The following is a 20834-nucleotide window of genomic DNA, read 5'->3' as shown; positions in this document are numbered from 1 at the left end:
TCTGAGTCAATAAAAAGAATCCATAGACGTGTCCTGGGCGGTCGCCATTTTGATTCATTTACAGCTGTAACAGTCAGGTAGGATATTCCTTTAAAATGAAGTTTACATTTTTATCTACAGGTAATTTTTTGAATCAAAATATATCAAAATATGTTTTTTTTCAATATGTTGGATAAAAATTTCATTTTTTATGTTATATCCAGAAACTTTTGATGAAGGGGCGTGTCATGTATACGTGCACTCAAATACATCGTACATGTATATCTGTTTTCTAATGACAAAACATATTTTTCAATTACATACATCATTTTCACACAAATTTTCACAGCTTTTTTTTAAACTTTAAAATTAGAGGAAAAATAAATAAAATTAAAATTATGTAGTCATTTAATCACAACAAAATCTAAAAAGATATTCCTTCCTGGTCAATTTAATGTAGCTGGTATTTAATACTAGCTAGTAGTTTTTTTATTAGTATGTACAAATATGTCTATGTATATTTTCTTTTTTTGCTCTAGTTTCTACTTCTTCTTTTTTTTTAATATCTGTCTGTAAATATCTTTTATACCGGACCACAATGTAAACAAGTCATATATGTACTAATTGTGCTATCCTGTCTAAATAAAAGAAATTATTATTATTATTAATAAAAAAATGAATGCGTAATCTTTCGACAAAAAGTGACAAATATAAATTGTTCAAAGTTAAAATCAGCGATAAATGTTAGACCTGAAAACAAGTCCGTAATATTTTTGTTAGTCTTTATGTCTTATTTGTCGATAAATATTCTTAAGATTTCTTTATATTCAAAGGGCAAAACGTCTAATAATGGACCCGAGTACCAGTGCACAGGGCGTGAGTCGATGTGAAATGTGTGTGACTGCTATGGTACAGGTGCACTGTGATACATGTCTTGTTAATCTCTGTAAGACCTGTGTGGGAGAACACATAATATCTGAAGAAACCAAGGATCACAAAGTCAGGAAATTCACCCCCTTCCATCCTGGATGCATCTCTCATATCCAAGAAAGATGCGAAATGTACTGTAATCAATGTGACATTCCTATCTGCAAAACTTGCATAGCATTTGATCAACATATTGGTCATAAATCTTCGACAATTTTGGAAATTCTGGATGAAAAAAAGAACAAAATAATTCAAGAACAAAATGAATTAAAAGAAACAGTTTTTCCCACCTACCAGGACATTGCCTCTGATGTACAAAACAGAATGAGTCAGTTAGAAAAGGAATATGAAGATATCTCAAAAACCATAACAGAACATGGAGAGGACTGGCATAGAAATATTGACAAACTTGTCAAGAAACTTAAAGCTGAAGTTGATGAAATGAAAAATACACAGTTACAAACTCTACAGAAACATCTGGATGAAATAAAGCAGACATTTTCCAACATGGAGAATGACATTGAATCAGTCAATATTATCGTAAAATCTAATGACTTTTCAAAACTGGTAGGTGTTCAAATTGATGTAGACAGATACAAAAAGCTTCCACACAAAATCGTGCCATCTTTACCAAAATTCATGCCAGGAAAAATTCAAGGAGAAGAACTTAGTAAAAATTTCGGGGCTCTATCATCAATGTCTTTAACTTTTGATAAACATGGCTACAGCATGAAGACAACACAGAAATCACCAGAAGCTGGATCCTCTCCTCCAGTCAAACAGCTGCTTGATGAACCAGAGACTGTCACTACCATTGATACTGATTATATACTGCTTAACGATGTTGCCTGTCAGAGTGATGAAGAAATCTGGACAAGTGGAGATGACAGCACCATGAAACTCTACAGCATCATTCAGGGATCACTTCTCAAATCAATCACAACCAAGTCAGGGAACAAACCATTTGATATAGAGGTGACCAAAAGTGGAGATCTAATTTATACTGATTACGGTCAGATTGATACAACTGTGAACATTGTGAAGAAGGAGAAGATAGAAGAGGTAATCAGACTCCAACAGAACTGGAAGCCTGATGGTGTCTGTAGTACCTCCTCTGGTGACATCCTGCTTATCCAGCGCAGTGATGATGGCAATCAAACAAAAGTTGTCCGTTACTCTGGCTCCACAGAGAAACAAACCATTCAGTTTGATGATGAGGGCAAACCTCTTTACTCTCTTGGTTTTTGTATATTTCCTAAGTGTATAACTGAGAACAGGAACCTGGATATCTGTGTGTCTGATCAGGGAGCTAAAGCAGTAGTGGTGGTCAATCAGGCCGGGAAACTGAGATTCAGGTACACTGGACATACTCCTGCTCCAAAGAACCAATGGTTCGATCCGGTAGGAATCACTTCAGATAGTCAATGTCACATCCTCACAGCTGATATGTACAATGACTGTGTCCACATCATAGACCAGGATGGACAGTTCCTCCGATATATACAGTGTGGACTGAGTCAACCCAAACCACTGTGTACAGATACAAACGACAATCTGTTCGTTGTACAATATAGTACCACACAAGTGAAGAAAATCAAGTATCTGCAATAAAACCATTCCTGATCTGTATATTTCTAGTATTATGATGAAAGATTAAACGATCCACCTAAAAAACGAATCTACATTCCTGAAATGTTGACCAAACTGCCTGGTATTCAGTACTCGAGCTATTTATGTTATTATGTATTACGTAGTTTATTTTTTCTGTCACAAAAATTAGTCGTCGCCTGACAAGCTGCTTGTAAAAATTGTTGCAAATAAAGGGGCCCGTGTTAGCTCTGCTTCTACTTTGTATTGTTTTATGGACTTTTTGAGTTTGAATACTGTTCGTTATATCCATATATCTATTGTTTACCGTACTTGTCCAAGTTGAGAAAGACCCCAACTTCATATAAAGGTTTGCTGTCAGAAATCACACTGCGTAATGTGAATGATGTAACAAAATATCAAAGTAGTGTCTTATCACAATGACAAAAGGAACATCAGGGGTGAGGCAAAGCTCTCGGTTTTCCTTTTGTTCACACATATTGTCGTTAAAAAGTCTCCCTAACCCATTATAATTTAATTTCACTTGTATCAAGCTATTTCATTGGCTGAATCATTCAGAGGAACATATTATATTTTGGATAACATAACTTGCCTACGTCACAATGTCGTTACGTCAAAAACGTATTACTCCGCTTGACGTTACATTTCAAATAATGCTCAGTTTGAAACCTTATTCTGGAGGAAAAATTGTCTTATTGTCTATACTGAAATTAAATTATAAGGAATGAAGCTAATTTCAACTTATGTTATACGCTATAACAAAACTTGGGACAGTTTACGCTTTTTTATAAACCGCTTCGCGGTTTATAAAGTGTAAACTGCCCCAAGCATCCTTGAATCTACGCTATCCAATGATGCTTCCATTAAAATATAACGTCATTGCTTTGCTGTTGTAGAGAAGAAAAATAGGAGTGAACATCCCCTGTCGACTGATCACTCACGCAATGTACCTCTTGTCATAATTTGGCAGACGAAAAAATCCATTGAAAATCAATATCAATATAATTATAATGGCCTTACAATTTGTATGAAATACGTTAATTAACATTCGACTTAATGACAGATTGTATTTGCTAACAAGATCATTGTATCGACTATAGATTTTGCGAAATGTTGACTTAACGAGACTGTTGATTCTTTGGATCATCATCTTATTTATCAATAGCCTGCTTCGTTTAGGATATTGTCTCATAGTTATAATATGGATAAAGAAGATGTTTTTCACTTAGAACGGATGCCTGTCCTCTGTCACTTTATATGGTCTACCTGAACTCTTTTTGCACTGACACATCGCGAAATTTCATTTGCATGTTTGCTGACTGAAAAACAAACAAAGAAATAACACAAGACAGATCCATTGCTCAAGAATGAATTTCTCTACTTCTCAATTTTCTTTCCTCTATTCAGAAAACAACAATTGTTTGAAATAATTTGACGTTCGCCAAAAAAAAAAAAAAAAAAAAAAAAAAAACATAAAAAGGATTGCCAATTCGGCGAATTTTTAAGAAATTTTAGAATTAATGAATACTAAATAACTCGCTAATTGAAGAGAAACAAAGGAAAAATAGAACACCATGTAATTACTAATATACTTGTTTTGGAAATTGCAGGAATATACTAAGATAGAATATTCTTCATGGGATGTTATTCTTATAAAGTGTTTAATCCTTTTCAAATTATAAATCAAGTATTCAATATTAACATAGTTAAGAAATTGAATTTTCATTTATGTATGAGGGCATTAACTATGACGGTTCTTGCAGACTTATTTCAAGAAGTATACCATCGCGGGATGATAAATATGCAGACCTGAAGAGTTGTTCATGTACCACATTGATCTTCACAAATTGAATTTAATCACATTTATAAATTATTTATCTGATGATTGGCCAGAAATTATGCCATTCGACTATCATTTTAAATTTCATTCTATTTTCAACTTCAAGTACGGTTTTATGAGGTCACAATGACAATATTCAGATTCAGGCGACACATGAAAATAATTCAGTCTTTGTATGTATTAAAGAAAAATAATTGTAAATTTTTGAAGATTGATAAATTCCTAAATAAAAGTAAGAGTAAATAAGTGTACAGAGGGTATCTGCCTCAAGACTGAGAACAGACTTAAAACATAATTATCTAAACATCTATAATATTATAAATACCTAGTGAAATAACAATTCATATTTACAAAGAATCAAAATTTTGGCTTTAGTTTATTTATTTCTCAGTAAATTGTCTTGAGGCCTGGCTGATCTTGGATGAGCCCTATCTTTCTTTACCCTGTTCACACTTTATTAACCCAAAATTCAGAGATGTTCTCATAAAATTTCCTCAACGTTTATTTATCATATCTTTATTTTAAATGTGTACATAGTTTTTATGCTGTTTTCAAACCTTTATCTTTATGATATACTGACACTTGTTAAATTGAACTACAAACAAATGAAATTTTTTATTAGGAATCACATTAATCTTTTGCCATATATACGATGCTTTTAACGATGTGGAAGTAAGTACTAAGTAGTTAACATGCTATTCATATATCAAAATATATCAACATGATACATAATCTTCTAAAAATGCCTAAAAATAAATATACAGTCTACATTTAGACATATGGAGATAAATACTCATTTCTTAGGATACAAACTCAAATTGATCTCCTGCGATAAAAGAGTTGATTGTTCTGCTTTTAAAGGTTGTTGGTGGCCTAAGATAGATATGTGTCCGTTAAAGTTTATCGGCATGTTCACCTGGGGGAAGGTAGTCTTTCAACAACTCTCCACCTCCCTCAGTTTTCCCCTCTGTAAGTCAGCTAAGTTTTGTAGTACCATGGTAAGTCAAACGTCATCAACAGACGTCCATTCTGTCTTGTGGCTTCTAGTAATTCCTTAAGCATATTCACTATTTCCCGCCTTAAAGAAATTTCATCTTTTTCTTGGATACCTTGAGTAAGAGTGTCATCTCCCTTATCTCTTGGGGTATCATAAAAATTTTCCTCTGAAGCTACACTTGGTTGTTGTCCTGATGTTGATGGAGTCCTGGCGGGTCAGATATACTTTCATTCACATTCTTTTCAGATGAAGACTCTTTGTTTTTTTCAGTTTCCTGGTTGAGGTTTTCTTGCATTTTGTCTTGTTGGACCTATTATTTATTAAACATAAAACCAGTGAAAACATTATTATTAAAAATGTTATATGTAAAAATACACTGACATGTTATTTTGATGGATTTTTTTTAAATGTTAAGGTTATTTCTTAAAATGCAATATTCCATTATTTAAATCAAACTATTATCAACAGTTTAAGTCTATTGTGACATATTTGACTCAAAGGTCAGTGAAAATCTCTACCAAACATTTAATAATAAGTCTCTACTGTAAAAATATCATGATTCATGACCTTAACGCGGGGCATGGTAGTTAATGATGTGTTTTTAAACAAAGTACCCAACTAAAAACTGACCGCGTGAACTTATATTCCAGACTTGTTACTAGTAAATGTGGCTATAAACTAACTTGGATTAATACTTGTAGGAGAGGCTTATTCGCGGATTTTTGAATTCTTTTTCCGACTTTCCCTTTTCCATCTTCTACAAAGGGTCTTTATATGTTATATAAAGTTAACTTTAACCTAAGACGTCAAATTGCGATAAAATGTTTCGCTTATCTATAGAAGGATATGGAGATAGCAAACAGTATTCAATCTCAAAGTCCATAAAACAATACAAAATAAGAGCAGAGCAAACACGCACTCTCGAAACAACAGAGTCGGGATCAGGTGCCATGGAGGAGTGAGCATCCCCTGCTGACCGGTCACACCCGCCGTGTGCTCCTTGTCATGATCAGGAAATAATGGGAAAAATCCGTCGTCAATTCAGTGTATGGTAATGGACTAACAATTGGTATAAAAAACGTCAGTCAAAATTTGACTCAATTATAAACTGTATTTGCTGAAAAGGTCATTGTATCGACCATAGAACTTAAGAAATGATTTTTTTTTTTATAACAATTTTATTTTCCCAGACCTAATCTATAACAACATATAAACTAACATTACTAGAAAAAAAAATAAGGCAACTGCCAGGGATGGGGCCCTGACTAAGCTCCTTCTAAACAATGATATTGTTGTCCCTATGACATCACGCAGGATGTTATAAATTATATAGAAAAAAATTAAAGTACAATTATTTTCAAAAAATAAGTTTATACAGTATACATTATGAAATAAGATAGATATAAATTCAGTGTAGCCGTCAACCGAGGGAGCCACATATACGTTTCACAGTCAATTTACTACCCCCTTTTTGACAGCACTACGGGAAGACGGTTCCCTTCCCAGTAGTATTTATACAAGAATATATAATTTTCACATTAGTTTTGAAAGATTTTCAAAAATCCTTAGCTCAGTGTTAACATATAGAAAGCGTAATACATAAGTGTAGAAACAAATTGATTTTTTTTAAATGATTGTATAAATTATATTCAGTTTCACTTAAAGACTCTAATCTACATAACATTTTATGTTTATAAATTCTATATGCCACATACGTAATGAGTAAATTAAGAGATCTAGTTTTATCATTTTTTTCATGGAAAAACCCAACACCAATATGTTTCCACTGAATTTTAAATGATAAAAAACTGCTTATAGTATTCCATATATTAGACACATTATCACATTCAAAAATCAGATGTTTTGTATTCTTTATTTTATTACAATGTACACACATAGGAGATGTATCTTTTTCCCACTTACTCACATAAGCATTGTTACATAATATATTATTTAATAGTTTGTAGCTAAATTCTGCTATGTGTTTATCTCTTATATCCAAAATCTTACATTCATAAATATTTTTCCAACTTGACTCCTCAAATATTCCAAAATCTTTAGATAATATGGCTAGAAAACTGGGTTTACAAAACTTTTTTTTCAATAACATTTTTGTAGAAAAAATTACTTGATTTTCCTGATATGTTGAAGTTCCCTTAAGGGAAGTTGAAGTTAATTACATTTTGTTTATTTATGTTGCTTGCATTTAAAAAAATTGTGTGTTCTTCGAATATTCTTAGTAGCTGACAGAAGAATTCTGTACTCACATAGCCAATTAGATTTGTCAGTTATACTGAAAAAATGTTCAAGTGGTCTGATGCAACCCTTGTCATCAAACAATTCATATATATATATATATATATATATATAAAATTCCAGATTTAATCCAATTGTCAAAGAAAATAGCTTTTCCTTTATAGACCAAATTACGATTATTCCAGATTGGCTGTTGCAAAATATCATCAGAAGATCTTTTATCAAAGTTTAATTCAGCTTAACATTCATTAAAACAACTTAGAACTTCTTTGTAAAATAAAGGAACATGCATATTTTTTAAGCTAACTACGCTATTGATGAAAGCTTTAAAAGATAATAGATATCAACGTTAAGTTTTTTACAAAAATCATTTAAAATATCAAACAGTAAACCTTTTGAATTAAGTAATCGTGGAATCCACGCTGCTTTCAATGATTTTAGTTTACATTCAACATCGACAATAGAAAGTCCGCCTCGTGATATGTCACCAATCAGTGTGTTCCGTTTAATTCTCTCCGTTTTTTCCCAAATGAAATTAAAAATTAATCTTTGAATTTTCTTAATATAGTTCTCATCGGGAAGACATAAAATTGACGATGTATATATCGATTTTGAAATAGCAAGTGTCCGAATAATACACGCTTTGCCAAAAAGAGTTAATTTTCTACGTTTCCAGGATTCAAAGAGTTTTTCCATATCATGATATATTCTCATCCAGTTTTTATTGTAACATTCCTCTTTATCATGACCTAAGTAGATACCTAAACATTTAACTGCTTTGTTTGTAACTTTAATTCCACAGTGCTTATCAAACGCATTTTTCATATTCCCAAGCAAAATGCATTCTGTTTTAGTTATATTAATTTTAGATCCAGCGCATTTGCAAAATGCGTTCACAACATCTAATGTATTCTTCATGGATAATTCGTCATTTAATGCTACTGTTAAGTCATCTGCATGCTGTACATTTTTAACCTCTCTATCATTTATTGAGATACCTTTAATGTTATGGTTATTTTGTATTTTAATTGCTAATATTTCGGCAACAAAGAGGAAAAGAAGAGCAGATAGGGGACATCCTTGCCTAATTCCTCTTGTCATTGAACACGCCTTTGAAATCCATCCATTGTTTTTCATTTTAAAAACCGGGTTTGTTTAGAGAATGGTTGTCCATTTAATAAAGTTATTACCAATATTGAATTTCTTTAATACTTTAAAGAGAAAGTTCCATTCAACAGAATCGAAAGCTTTTTCGAAATCTAAAAATCATAAAATTCCTCCTTGGTTCTTAGATTCACAATATTCAAAAATGTCTAATATCAGACTGGCGTTTTCACCAATGTTTGGTCCTTTTATATATGCAGTTTGGTTTTTATTTATTAATTCAAATAAAACTTTTTGTAATCGTCTTGCAAATACAAACGCTATGATTTTATAATCAGTGTTTGTCAAACTTATTGGACGGTAATTTTTAAAAAGTTTTTTATCTCCCTTTTTAAAAACTAGTGATATTATTGATTGTCGTTGTGTGTATGACATTATCTCCCGATCATATATTTCTTTTAGAGCATCATAGAAAAAGGGGCCGATTTGCGCCCAGAAACATTTATAGAATTCATTAGGTAATCCATCAAGACCTGGTGATTTATCGTGTTTCATATCGTTAACAGCTTCAGTACATTCCTCTAAAGTAGGAAATTTTTTAGGTTATTTTTATTTTCGTTACTTAATAATGGTACTTCAATCTCTGACAGATAGTCCTCAATAATTTCATTATCTATGCCTTTACTTGAACTTAAGAAATGATGACTTAAAACAAGACTGCTGAAATTCTTGTTTCGTCAAATTGCTTGTCAATAATTTACCTCATTTTAGAAATTGGTCATACGTAGAGCATGCTCTTGCGTATCGAATCAACTGAGATATATATACTCCGTATGCATGAACTAGTGAGCATGAAACTTCATGGTGCTGATGTCATTTCAACCCTTTTCATTGTACTTATCAGTTATGAAATCAGACGAAGAATTTTTTTAACCCAAAGTAAATTAGAGACGTTCAGATGGTTCTTTGAATACTTTTGACCTGACAGTTGAAGAAAAATACAGAATTTTGATAAAAAGTATGGAATTTGCCAACACATATTATAAGATGATGATTTGTTGAGGAAAAGTGTTGGATTCTTATGGAGTTCCATTCAGACAATACTTGTACATGTGTATTAGTGCTTAAACAGATAAAAAGATCTGTGGTGTTATGCAGAACCTGCTTTAAGAATATTCCATTTCAAGATCTACAAAGAAAAAAGTAAAGGTGTCGAAAAATAGATGGGCTGTCGATTAATTAAAGTGTTTTCGGAAGTACGCAAATTTTGGAGTCTTTTAAAATAAATCAAGGCATGTGGTTAATTTTTGGCAGTTTCCTGAGCATTTGAAATGGGAAAGTCGTAAACACAACACACAAAAAATGGCGACGTTTGATGAAGTTACCAAAGAGCAGTTCAATTTGATTTAGATCAAATAACACCTTAAGATACTTAAAGTTAATGCAGAAGAATTTTTTTCTAAAAAAATCAAAAGATCTTTAGTATAGAATTGAAATATGGGAGTTTTCTTAGTGAAGTCTTTCTTGATCGAGTCCCTAGATGGTACAAAACAAACGGACAAACTGCTATAGTTGTAATAGCAAAAGACGCTGTCACTGTTTTTCGTCAATACAAAATTTTCGATTGACGGTAGCTTACTAATAAATCATCAGAAGATTGCACGAATGTGCCAGATTAGTTCCAAACTGTTTATGAGAACTAAATTATGAGCATCAATGAAATTCCTAAATTTGAGTGGGACTTGTTCAACTTTATTTTTATGGCAATCATAAAACGTAACGGTCTTTTAGACACTTTGACATTATCATCCATGCGCCGTAAGGCGATACAATACATAATATAACATCTCAGAATTTGTTAATTTATGCATATATCTTTTTGATATTTGCTTTGTTTATTTAAAAAAAAAATGTACTAAAGAGTAGTGAAACATTCAGAACGCAGTAATGATTATTTATCACTTAAGCAACTTGTCCACGGACAGCCCTCGTGCATGATAAATGCACGTAGTGGACCATATGGATGGACATCTGTGGACCTTGAGCGATCAGTATTTTGTTCTACATCAGTGAGGAAAATATTCCGATTAGAAATCTCTTACTATAGCTAGAAATAAAACCATGATCGCCTTAATGCCACTTTTTTCAAACTTTTAAAATTATACTCCCTGTCACAATCAATGTTGATTTGTTACATGTTTATTTGTTTTCTATTTTATTAGCATTGCCCTGTGTTGACCCTTATTTGCATTTAGTGTTTATGCTGCAAGGAGCCACATTATGATGCTCAGGTGATTTAAATATTTGGCCAGTCCCTATAGAAAAAGATTTCAGGTTTGTCGTGGGTAGCGCAAGTTTTCCTTGACCAGTGAAAGTCGTTTCACATGTCCATCGAGGGTTAGATAATTTTATTCGTGGTAACTGAATCTCCAATCAGAGTAAGTGCAATTAACTTAACATTTATTATATGGAAGAGTAATGCAGTGATATATTAAAGCCGCCTGGTCCGATTCTAATCGCTAAAAAAGATATTCGTTTTTCTTCTTGAAAAATAATTGTCCATAAATTATTTCAACTTTTGTCAAATTATATCTCCAAAGTCTTTTTCTTTTTAAAGATATCAAAATTCAAAAGTTAAAAAAATAATTTTTGTTAGGTCACACAAAAAATAATCCTTTGTTTACATTGCGTGAAATCACCTTCGAAAAATTCAATTTATCGCTAACATGTATAACTCATGAAGAACAAACCCGAGCATTTTTTTCCACAACAAAATGTACACGGGCAATATTCTAGCCCTTGTTACTAAACTCCCTTTTTAAAAAATCTTTAGAAATATCTGATTTTCCTTTATTCTGTAAATATGCATATTAATATAAAAATTGCTATGGATTATATTCAGTTAATTTCTTAATTTTAAAAAGATATATCATGACTTAGGATTCTATTAATGGAAAAAAATACTCGGGTTTGAAGTCTCTTCATAATTAGATATAACAGATAAAAGTTTTTTTTTTTTCCAAAGGTGATTTCGAAACAAATCTTAACTTCCCGTCAGGAACTGCTGTTTGTCAACAAGGTTTTTGGTCTATCTTTTCCATGCAAGGATTGTTGTAATAAACTATTAAATCAATCTTATAATTAATTTTTATATATTATCTATGTAATGACATACTTTATTTATTGTTTAAGATAATATGTACCTGTTTCGGATGAAGCGGCTTTAATTGAGCTTATTCTATTTTTATCCACGAGAGAAAGTGTTTGAATTGTATACGGGAATGTTTCCACGTGCACATGCCGTGAGTTTAAGCGTAAAGTAATGATATATGAGTTTATTACTCACAGTGTAACGTTATATTTATAACCCCCCCCCCCGCTTGAAAAGCGGGAGGGTATATAGTAATCGTTAATTCCGTCCGTCTGTACGTCCGTCCGTCCGTCTATTACGCTTTGGGGGTACCCATCTCTTATCCGCAACTCCTCTTATACTAATGAGTGAAATTAAATGAAACTTTCACAGAATCTTTATTACATATTGCCATTGTGCACCTTATATTTTACTTTTTTATTCGACAGGGTTTTTAGGTTTCCCATAGCAAAATATGGACATTGCTATTATATTCTATTTTATATCCTATGACGTCACCTATAGAAGCTTCTGGATAACATTTGATAAGACGAGTTATTCCTCTTTACACATTACCGGAAAACAAGAGCAAAACATTGACATTATGGGAGGCCGGGGTATCCTTTAGTGAGCTCATTGCTCACAGTAACTCTAGTGTACATTATGTTGCTTTTTCGTACGAAACGGTGTGATACATATAAGCTAAAACTATTATGCAGACTTGGCAGTTGTTAGAGAATTGATAAAAAAATAAAGAAGCCTTTGTCAAAGTTTTGTAACCCACATATATCTCAAGAACTGTTCTCCATATTAAATGCCAAAAAATCAAGAAAATTGTATGAAATTTTAAAAGGTAATCAAGAAGAACCTGTAGGGAAAATTGGATGGAACTGTAGCTTCAATTTGAGTGATGCTGAATGGGAAAATATTTTCTCTCTCCCATTTAATGTCACTCAAAATACACAACTTCAATGGTTTCAGTTTCGAATAATTTGATATGTCCGTCCGTCTGCTGTTACGCTTTGGGGTACCCATCTCTTATCCGCAACTCCTCTCATACCACTGAATGAAATTTGATGGCACTTTCACAGAATCGTAATTGCATATTGCCATTGTGCACCTCCTGTTTTACTTTTTGACCCGAAACATATATTATGGGTTTCCAACAGCAAAACATGGACACTGCCATTATATTCATATTGGAGGCGGGAGTATCATTTAGTGAGCTCATTGCTCATTATACCTCACAAATTGTATTTGTAGTCAGTATTTAAGCTGGAATATCTCCAGTGAAAATCCTGTATCATTTTATAAAAATCGCAGGGAAGACCTACTCATCGCTCGCTAAGAGATCTTATCTAATTTCAGGGGCTGTTTCGTAAAGTACAGATGTATTTATTTGTAAAACATAAATACATTGTACTTTAAGAAATAAATTTTTGAACTAGACAAGATCTCTTCACAAGCGATGAGTTAGTCTTCGATTTTTGATAAATTAATAATCAGCTTGATCTCTAACATTCCCCACTCAGACATGCAAAATGTTTTATTCTTAAAAGTCCAATTTACAGATCCCCAAATGCAAAAGCGAACACGTCATAGTTTAAACAAAGAAAACTAGAGGTACTGTGAGCATGAGCTCACTAAATGATACCCCCCGCCTCCCATATGGTTATAACTGGTGAAAAAGTCCATGTTTTCCTGTGGCCGGGAAACCCAAAATATGTGTCCGATCAAAAAGTAAAATAGGAGGTGCACAATGGCAATATGTAACAAAGATTCTGTGAAAGTTTCATCAAATTTCATTCAGTAGTATGAGAGGAGTTGCGGATAAGAGATGGGTACCCCAAAGCGTAACAGACGGACGGACGGACGTACAGACGGACGGACGGACGGACGGACGGAATTAACGATTACTATATACCCTCCCGCTTTTCAAGCGGGGGGTATAATAAAGAATACAGATTTTAAAAAAACTACCTTTTAAAAAACGACGAATAAAACGCTTGACAGGTACTTAAAACAGATCAATATCAGCTACTCTATATATTCGTGTTATTGGTGTGCATAGCGACAGTCTGTGTTTGAATTTGTCGACTAGAAGCTCTCCTCATTTCGTCACCAAAGAATCAGGTAACACAATTTTCATTCTACAATTCTAATTTTCTACCTTTTAAATAAGTACAATCTGAATTTTTTAATTATATATACACGTATTTTCTGCAATAATAATAATTAACCCTCTATGTCAGGAGTTCTTATTTTTAAGTTCTAAATAATTCAATAGAATGCTTTCCATATCTCGATCTTTCGATAAAGTCTATGCATTTCCTTCTGATTTTCTCGAATCCATTTTGATTTTTCATTTAGAAAAAATTCATTTTTTTTATTTTTAGTGTAGTTTATAAACACATCTTGTTAGGATCTCTCAGTACAAAGAATGTTAATATAAACCGATAAAGGGCTTCAAATCTAGACCTTTACTCAGCACTCACGTCCAGTGAAGTGGGGGCTACTCTGACGAAGCACTTTTAATTTTAAAGGGATCATTCAAATGCCGCGTGACTTATATTTTTAATGCTCGAAACTTAGCAAAGGAACAGTCAATATGTTTAATCTTAAGATTGACGTGTTGCTCATAAAGAGAATCGAATCTGGGACATGCCATCACCAAACGGGTGCCTGACGTCAAAGTTGGCTAAACCATCGGTAGAGAAAATTTACCAGAACAAAATCAATAAAGTGTTTTGGGGGTGGGGGTAATTTTAAAGGACCGTAACGCTACTGATTTAAACTTATAATCAAGAAAGAGATACAAGGATCAATAAAATTCTGCATCATTAATTGTGTAGTGTACTTCTTTACATTTATTTTAATTGGATCGAATCTACAGGAGCTATGCTTCATGATGTTTAACATTGTTGAAAAGGCCAGATAAACAATAACAGACAATATAAACTTTACTACCACAAAAGCTTTTCTGTTATCCGCCAGTTTAGCTTCATGTAAATGCGACAATTAGTTCATAAATAAGAAATGAAAACTGCACTTAATTACCTGTAATATTTTATCTTGAAAAAACATTGCATGTTTCAGTGAAAACTGTCTTATCCGACACCTGAATGCTTCGACACACTGCGAATTCCGGCTTTCCGTATTACTACTTTCTATGTTTTTTACACTGTGCAATCCGACACTCTGTCTAATCCGACATAAAAATTGTCTCCCAGTGCATGTCAGATTAGCCAAGTTTCACTGTATTTTTTTTGTTAACCTTTACCTTCTGTCATTAAACATTCACAACAAATAAATGGTGAATTTCTGTCTATTCAAGATGCACTAATATTTAACCATGGAGCCCAGTACCAGTGCCCAGGACGGGATGAAATGTAACTCGTGTGAGACCGCTGATGCAAAAGTACGATGTGAATCATGTCTTGTCAATCTATGTGCGGCTTGTATTGGAATTCACATGATATCTGATGAATCCACGAAACACGTAATCGTTAGATTTCAGTCCAGGAACTCTTCCCTTTACCCTGGATGTCACCTTCATGCTTACGGACAATGTGAAAAGTACTGTAATCAATGTGACATTCCTGTTTGCAATACTTGTGTGGCATCTGATCAACATATTGGTCATGATTTAATGGAAATTTTGCAAGTTCTAGATGATAAAAAGAAAACGATTATTGCAGAACAAGCTAAATTAAAAGAGATAGTTTATCCGACGTACCAGGGCATTGCCTCTGATGTACAAAACAGAATGAGTCAGTTAGAAAGGGAGCATGAGGATATTTCAACAGACATAACAAAACATGGAGAGGTATGGCACAGAGAAATTGACAAACTTGTCAAGAAACTTAAAGCTGAAGACGATGAGATGAAAAACTCACAGTTACGAATTCTTCAGAAACATTTGAATGAGATAAACAAGACAATGTCTGATATCAAGCAGGAAATTGATTCAAATGATATGACTATAAACTCTGAAGACATATCAAAAGTATTTAGTACCAAATTGAACGTAGACAGATGCACAAAGCTTCCAATAAAACTTGTGCCATCTTTACCAGAATTTATACCCGGGAAAATAGATGAAGAAGAAGAATTCAGAAAAATTTTTGGAGCCTTATCTCCAAGTTCTTTAATATCAGAAGAACAAGGCTACAGCATGAAGACAACACAGAAATCACCAGAAGTTGGATCCTGTCCTCCAGCCAAACAGCTGCTTGATGTACCAGAGACTGTCACAACCCTTCGCACTCAGCAAATTTACATTTCCGGTGTGGTCTGTCTGAATGATGAAGAAATCTGGACAAAGGGGAATGGCAGTGATTTGAGACGATATAGCATCAATCAGGGATCAGAGCTCAAGGCATTCAGAACCAAATCAGATCGTATGCCTGGAGGCATAGCAGTGACCAAGAAGGGATATCTAGTTTATACCGATTATGACGGTAGAAGCGTGAATATTGTGAAGAATGAAGAGATAGAAGAGGTGATCATACTACAGAAATGGAAACCACGCAATGTCTGCAGTACCTCCACTGATGACCTCCTGGTTATCATGGACAGCGTTGATTTCAGAAAATCAAAAGTTGTCCGTTACTCTGGCTCCACAGAGAAACAAACCATTCAGTTTGATGATATTGGTAAATCTCTCTTTTCATCTGGCATTCTTTACAGACATACGATAACTGAGAACAGGAACCTGGATATCTGTGTGTCTGACAATGGGGCTAAAGAAGTAGTGGTGGTGAATCAGAAAGGGAAACTGAGATTCAGGTACAATGGACATACTCCTGCCCCAAAGAACAAACCATTCAGTCCACAAGGAATCACCACAGACAGTCTGTGTCACATCCTTACAGCCGATCCTTTCAATGATTGTGTCCACATCATAGACCAGGATGGACAGCTCCTCCGTTTCATAGACTGTGAACTGAGTATACCCTGTGGACTGTGTATAGATACAAATGACAATCTGTTTGTTGCTCAGAAATCAATGTTTGATCCGCTTGTGAAGAAAATCAAATATCTGCAGTGAAATCAATAATTTTACGGTAAAGTCTAACATTCTCATGGTAATCTGTACAATATCCAAAGTTCAAAAACAATCTCTAATATTTTTTTTTTTTTGCAAAGCGTCATTCGATTGGATAAAAGAACTCGTTTATATCATATAGTCTGTGTAGCCAACGTCAAATAAGTTATATTTGCAAACAAAGAGATTTTTTGCACATCTCTAGTACTATTCTTATAAGTTCAGTCTACAGGAGGAGGGTTTAATTTAAATCTGTATCAATCCCTGAGATCCACCTTGAAGTGACGTCAGATCTATATATCGTACGGGGGTATGCCAAAAATGTTTTGAACTATGATTGTATGTGTATGCGGTGTTATGATTTAGTAATGCTTTATTGTGTATATTTGAATATTAGACTTTATCTAAAAATGCATTATTTGTAGAAAATTGGAAGAAAGGCAAATATTTTGTACGGATTGTACACAAAAATAATTTTGAATTCGATATGAATACATGTTATTACATAATCCCATTTAGGACCTATCAGAATATATTTTATTACGAAAATGTAAATTTATTAATACGAAATTAAATTGTACTCTATTGAAAGATGTCAACTTTGCTATTCACTTTTCATTACTGTAAATAATGTATTTAAAAGATTCAAAGAATATGAGAGAATTGTGCAAGCTTTTTATTGTAAAATTTAAAAGGTATTTTCATAATTTTAATGACCATGTACATGTATGGATTTGTAAATAATAGATAAATAAAAAATTAGACTATCATAACAAATCTTATCAATTGTTTTTCAAAGACCAAGAGAGACCAATGTGAGAGTTAATAATACAAGCTTAAAAATAAAAATAAGACACTATACTTGTTTGTTTATTGTCTCAATTGAAATATTGATTAACAGGGGCAAGTAGAATTTACTTTATTAGTTGTTACAGGGAACTTAACTAATTATTTCAATGATCCTGGTTATCTTTTTTATTTACTTTTGCTTATTTCGGCAACAAAGCTTTATCCATCAGTTTATTTTATACTTCTTTGGACTCTCTAAATCATTGCATATACTCAGGTGATCTATTTGGCCCTTGGACCTCTAGTAGTGTTAGGAAGTCAACACCACTAATCGGAGGAGGTAGATATATATATCATTTCACATTAATTTACATTCCTTGGTCTCTTTCCTGTATTATATTTTGTATTACCTGAGTGATTGCCTAATAAAAAATACTTATGAAAAGTCCCCAGGTAACTTTTTACTTTACACTGCTTTTATTTTAAATTATTTTGATTTTTGACAATATAAATAAAAAAAATATACAGGATAAACAGAAGCAAACCAATTTCTTTTCACTTAATCGAATTTATTAAAGCACCTGACACAAAATGTAGAAACGTGAAGGCACCATAGAATTAAAAATTCGTAACGTACAATACATTTATCCTACATTCAAACGAATTAAGGGCCAAACAACTGCTTTTTAAAGAATTTACACTATTAAAGAAAAAAACTTTTTTAAAGGTTAGTTCTATGTATTGACTTGGTCGTCCTCTAGATTCTGCTGCTGAAAAAGTCCTTTTCATGATATATAGGGTTGCGACGCATTGCAGCTTAGCAAAATTGTCTGCACCTTGCCGTCAATATTGAGCCTGCAGTACATGTGTCTTTTTCCCCACTCCTCCAATTTATTCCTTGTAATTAGAATAATTGAGGAGACTTCGATTAATTTTTAATTAGTACCGAGCACTTGAACATGCACTTAGGTTCCTGCCACAATAGTATTTCTTGTGTTGTAGCCCTGTTGAGGTGTCGTTGCGTACGTGTACGCCTTGACAATGGGCACTTCCGGTTCTGGTTTCAGTGAATTTCCGGATAAACCCTTATATTATAATTATAGCTAAGTAAGACTTGTTAAATATTTAGTTAATTATTAAAAAGGCGAAACCAATCTACCCTAACTGGTGAACAATTGATGTCTCATTAAATTCTGATCCCTTTTATGATAGAGGCCGAATTTGTCCCTCTTGTCAAGCCCCTAAGAAGAAGTGATATCCTGATAAGTGGGGATTGCAGGCTCAAATATGACTATTATGTAGATTTAAGGATTTAGCGGACAATGTACAATTAAATTTAGGGTGTCCAAGCCCTCCATTATGTAGAGCTGGAATTACTCATTGTAATGCTATCATACAATTAATATTTACGTCTCGAATCTATTAAGTCATCATGCATGCATTCATTTTCACCTATCTTGAGTTTTTTCACCGCATATGAAAAAGTACATATATTGTATAAAAATACAAATTACCTATTGTTATATAACATTGTAAAGCGCCACAACTTACTCTGCTTGAATTTTGCCTCACATAATTGATCTACAATTGTTTCTGTTTCATGCCTATCTTGATTCCATTGTGCAGTTGAAATAAACTAACTACGTTCAAAAGATCTCGCCGCGTTGTAAAATTTTTGTCCCCCGCTTGAAAAGTGGGGGATATCAATTTGGGTCTGTCCGTCCGTCCGTCCGTCAGTCTTTCTGTCTGTCTGTAACGCTTTCGTTTCCACATGATATCTTGAGAACCCTTAAGCTTTGAGCTTTCGCGATGAAATTTTGCATAGCAACTCCCTATGGGCTAAAGAAGACCTCTATTGATTTTGAGGTCAATAGGTCAAAGGTCAAGGCCATAAATTCGCAAGTTCTCTCTTTTATTACACTTTCGTTTCAGCACGATATCTCAAGAACCCTTTGAGCTTTTGCAATGAAATTTTACATAACAACTCTATATGGCCCAAGCAAGACCTCTCTTAATTTTGAGGTCAAAAGGTCAAAGGTCAAGGTCGTAAATTTATACATTCTGTCTGTATGAAGCACTATCTTTTCCGGGCGATATGTTAAGAAGATTTTGAGCTTTTGCAATGTAATTTTATACCAAAACTCCCTAGGACCTCTCTTACCCCTCTCAAAGTGTCCCGCCCCGCTTGTTTTATTGGTATTTATTGTATTACATGTCGCTATTTTTAGCACAGGAGCATGATGAGAGTTATTACGTATACAAGAGGTTCTTGGTGGACTTTATATTCTTTTTACATCTAATAGAACTGTTTAATGAAGGTTTAATCAGACATCATGCATTGTGTAAAGTTTTCACAATATCAAACAAGAATATATACATGTATGTGACTTCAATTTTGCATATAATTTATGCTAGTATAGAGCTTTCACTGCGTTGTTGGAGATCTCACCGCGCTGCTACGGCGATCACACTACGTTTCTACTGCGATCTTATCAGACCGCGATCACACGGCGCGTACTTTGTGCATGCCCAAAGTGATCGCCGTCTCCTGGCGTTTTAGGAGTCCCTACGTTACCCTTCAGCGTGCAGTGGAGATCTCGCCGCATTAATACGGCGCCGTAGGAGACTCTACTGCGATCAACTCGGGGTGTGCATTTTTATGGACGCTGTGCGATCGCCGTGAGGACGCAGACCCGGTGTGATAGGGGTTTAACATGGACGGGATGTTATAAATTTTATTTTATTTTGCGTAATTCTCAATCAGTATTTATTTGTAGTTGTGTTCTATTTATTTTCTGTTTTAAAGAGCAATGAACGGGGTAGCCTTATCCTTGTACAAGAAGGAAAAGGTTTATTATGTATCAGTCGACAACTATATATTTAAGAACACGTAGTAGAGAAAAAAGAGTTACATTTTTGATAACATATGGCGCATATTAGAATAGATAGGAAAAGGGTGACTCGACCCGATATTTTAAAAGAAAACAAAATGGAAAAGGGGGGTCCACACTCCAAGTGCCTGTGGATGAAATTGGTAATTACCATTGTTATCCCTTGTAACATGTGCCAGCTCAACTGAGCATGGGGTTGCCAATTAATCTTTTTCAAATTAATACAATAAAATATTTGTCATCGAGCAATATAAATGTCAACAAAG

The 20834-nt window shown here is 33.6% G+C and overlaps 2 protein-coding genes across 2 annotated transcripts; both read left to right on the top strand.

Moving 5' to 3' along the window:
* Positions 1-2978, top strand: LOC134264091 (tripartite motif-containing protein 55-like). Its single transcript, XM_062746399.1, has 2 exons — positions 1-77; positions 813-2978. The coding sequence occupies exon 2, from the start codon at positions 829-831 to the stop codon at positions 2515-2517; it is 1689 nt and encodes a 562-aa protein (XP_062602383.1). The 5' UTR covers positions 1-77; positions 813-828; the 3' UTR covers positions 2518-2978.
* Positions 2979-15183: 12205 nt separating this feature from the next.
* On the top strand, positions 15184-16891 carry LOC134264103 (uncharacterized). Its single transcript, XM_062746407.1, has one exon. It carries the CDS (start codon positions 15194-15196, stop codon positions 16889-16891), a length of 1698 nt encoding a protein of 565 aa, XP_062602391.1. The 5' UTR covers positions 15184-15193.
* Positions 16892-20834: the final 3943 nt, after the last annotated feature.

This window comes from Saccostrea cucullata, unplaced genomic scaffold (genome assembly GCF_032062105.1).
Source record: "Saccostrea cucullata isolate Sc308-1 unplaced genomic scaffold, CSIRO_AGI_Scuc_v1 ctg3048, whole genome shotgun sequence".
Classification (NCBI taxonomy): domain Eukaryota; kingdom Metazoa; phylum Mollusca; class Bivalvia; order Ostreida; family Ostreidae; genus Saccostrea; species Saccostrea cuccullata.
This window is presented reverse-complemented; position numbering and strand designations above follow the sequence as displayed.

Excerpts from the sequence above, each read along its gene's own strand:
- LOC134264091 (XM_062746399.1), top strand. The coding sequence starts at position 829 with ATGGACCCGAGTACCAGTGCACAGGGCGTGAGTCGATGTGAAATGTGT.
- LOC134264103 (XM_062746407.1), top strand. The coding sequence starts at position 15,194 with ATGGAGCCCAGTACCAGTGCCCAGGACGGGATGAAATGTAACTCGTGT.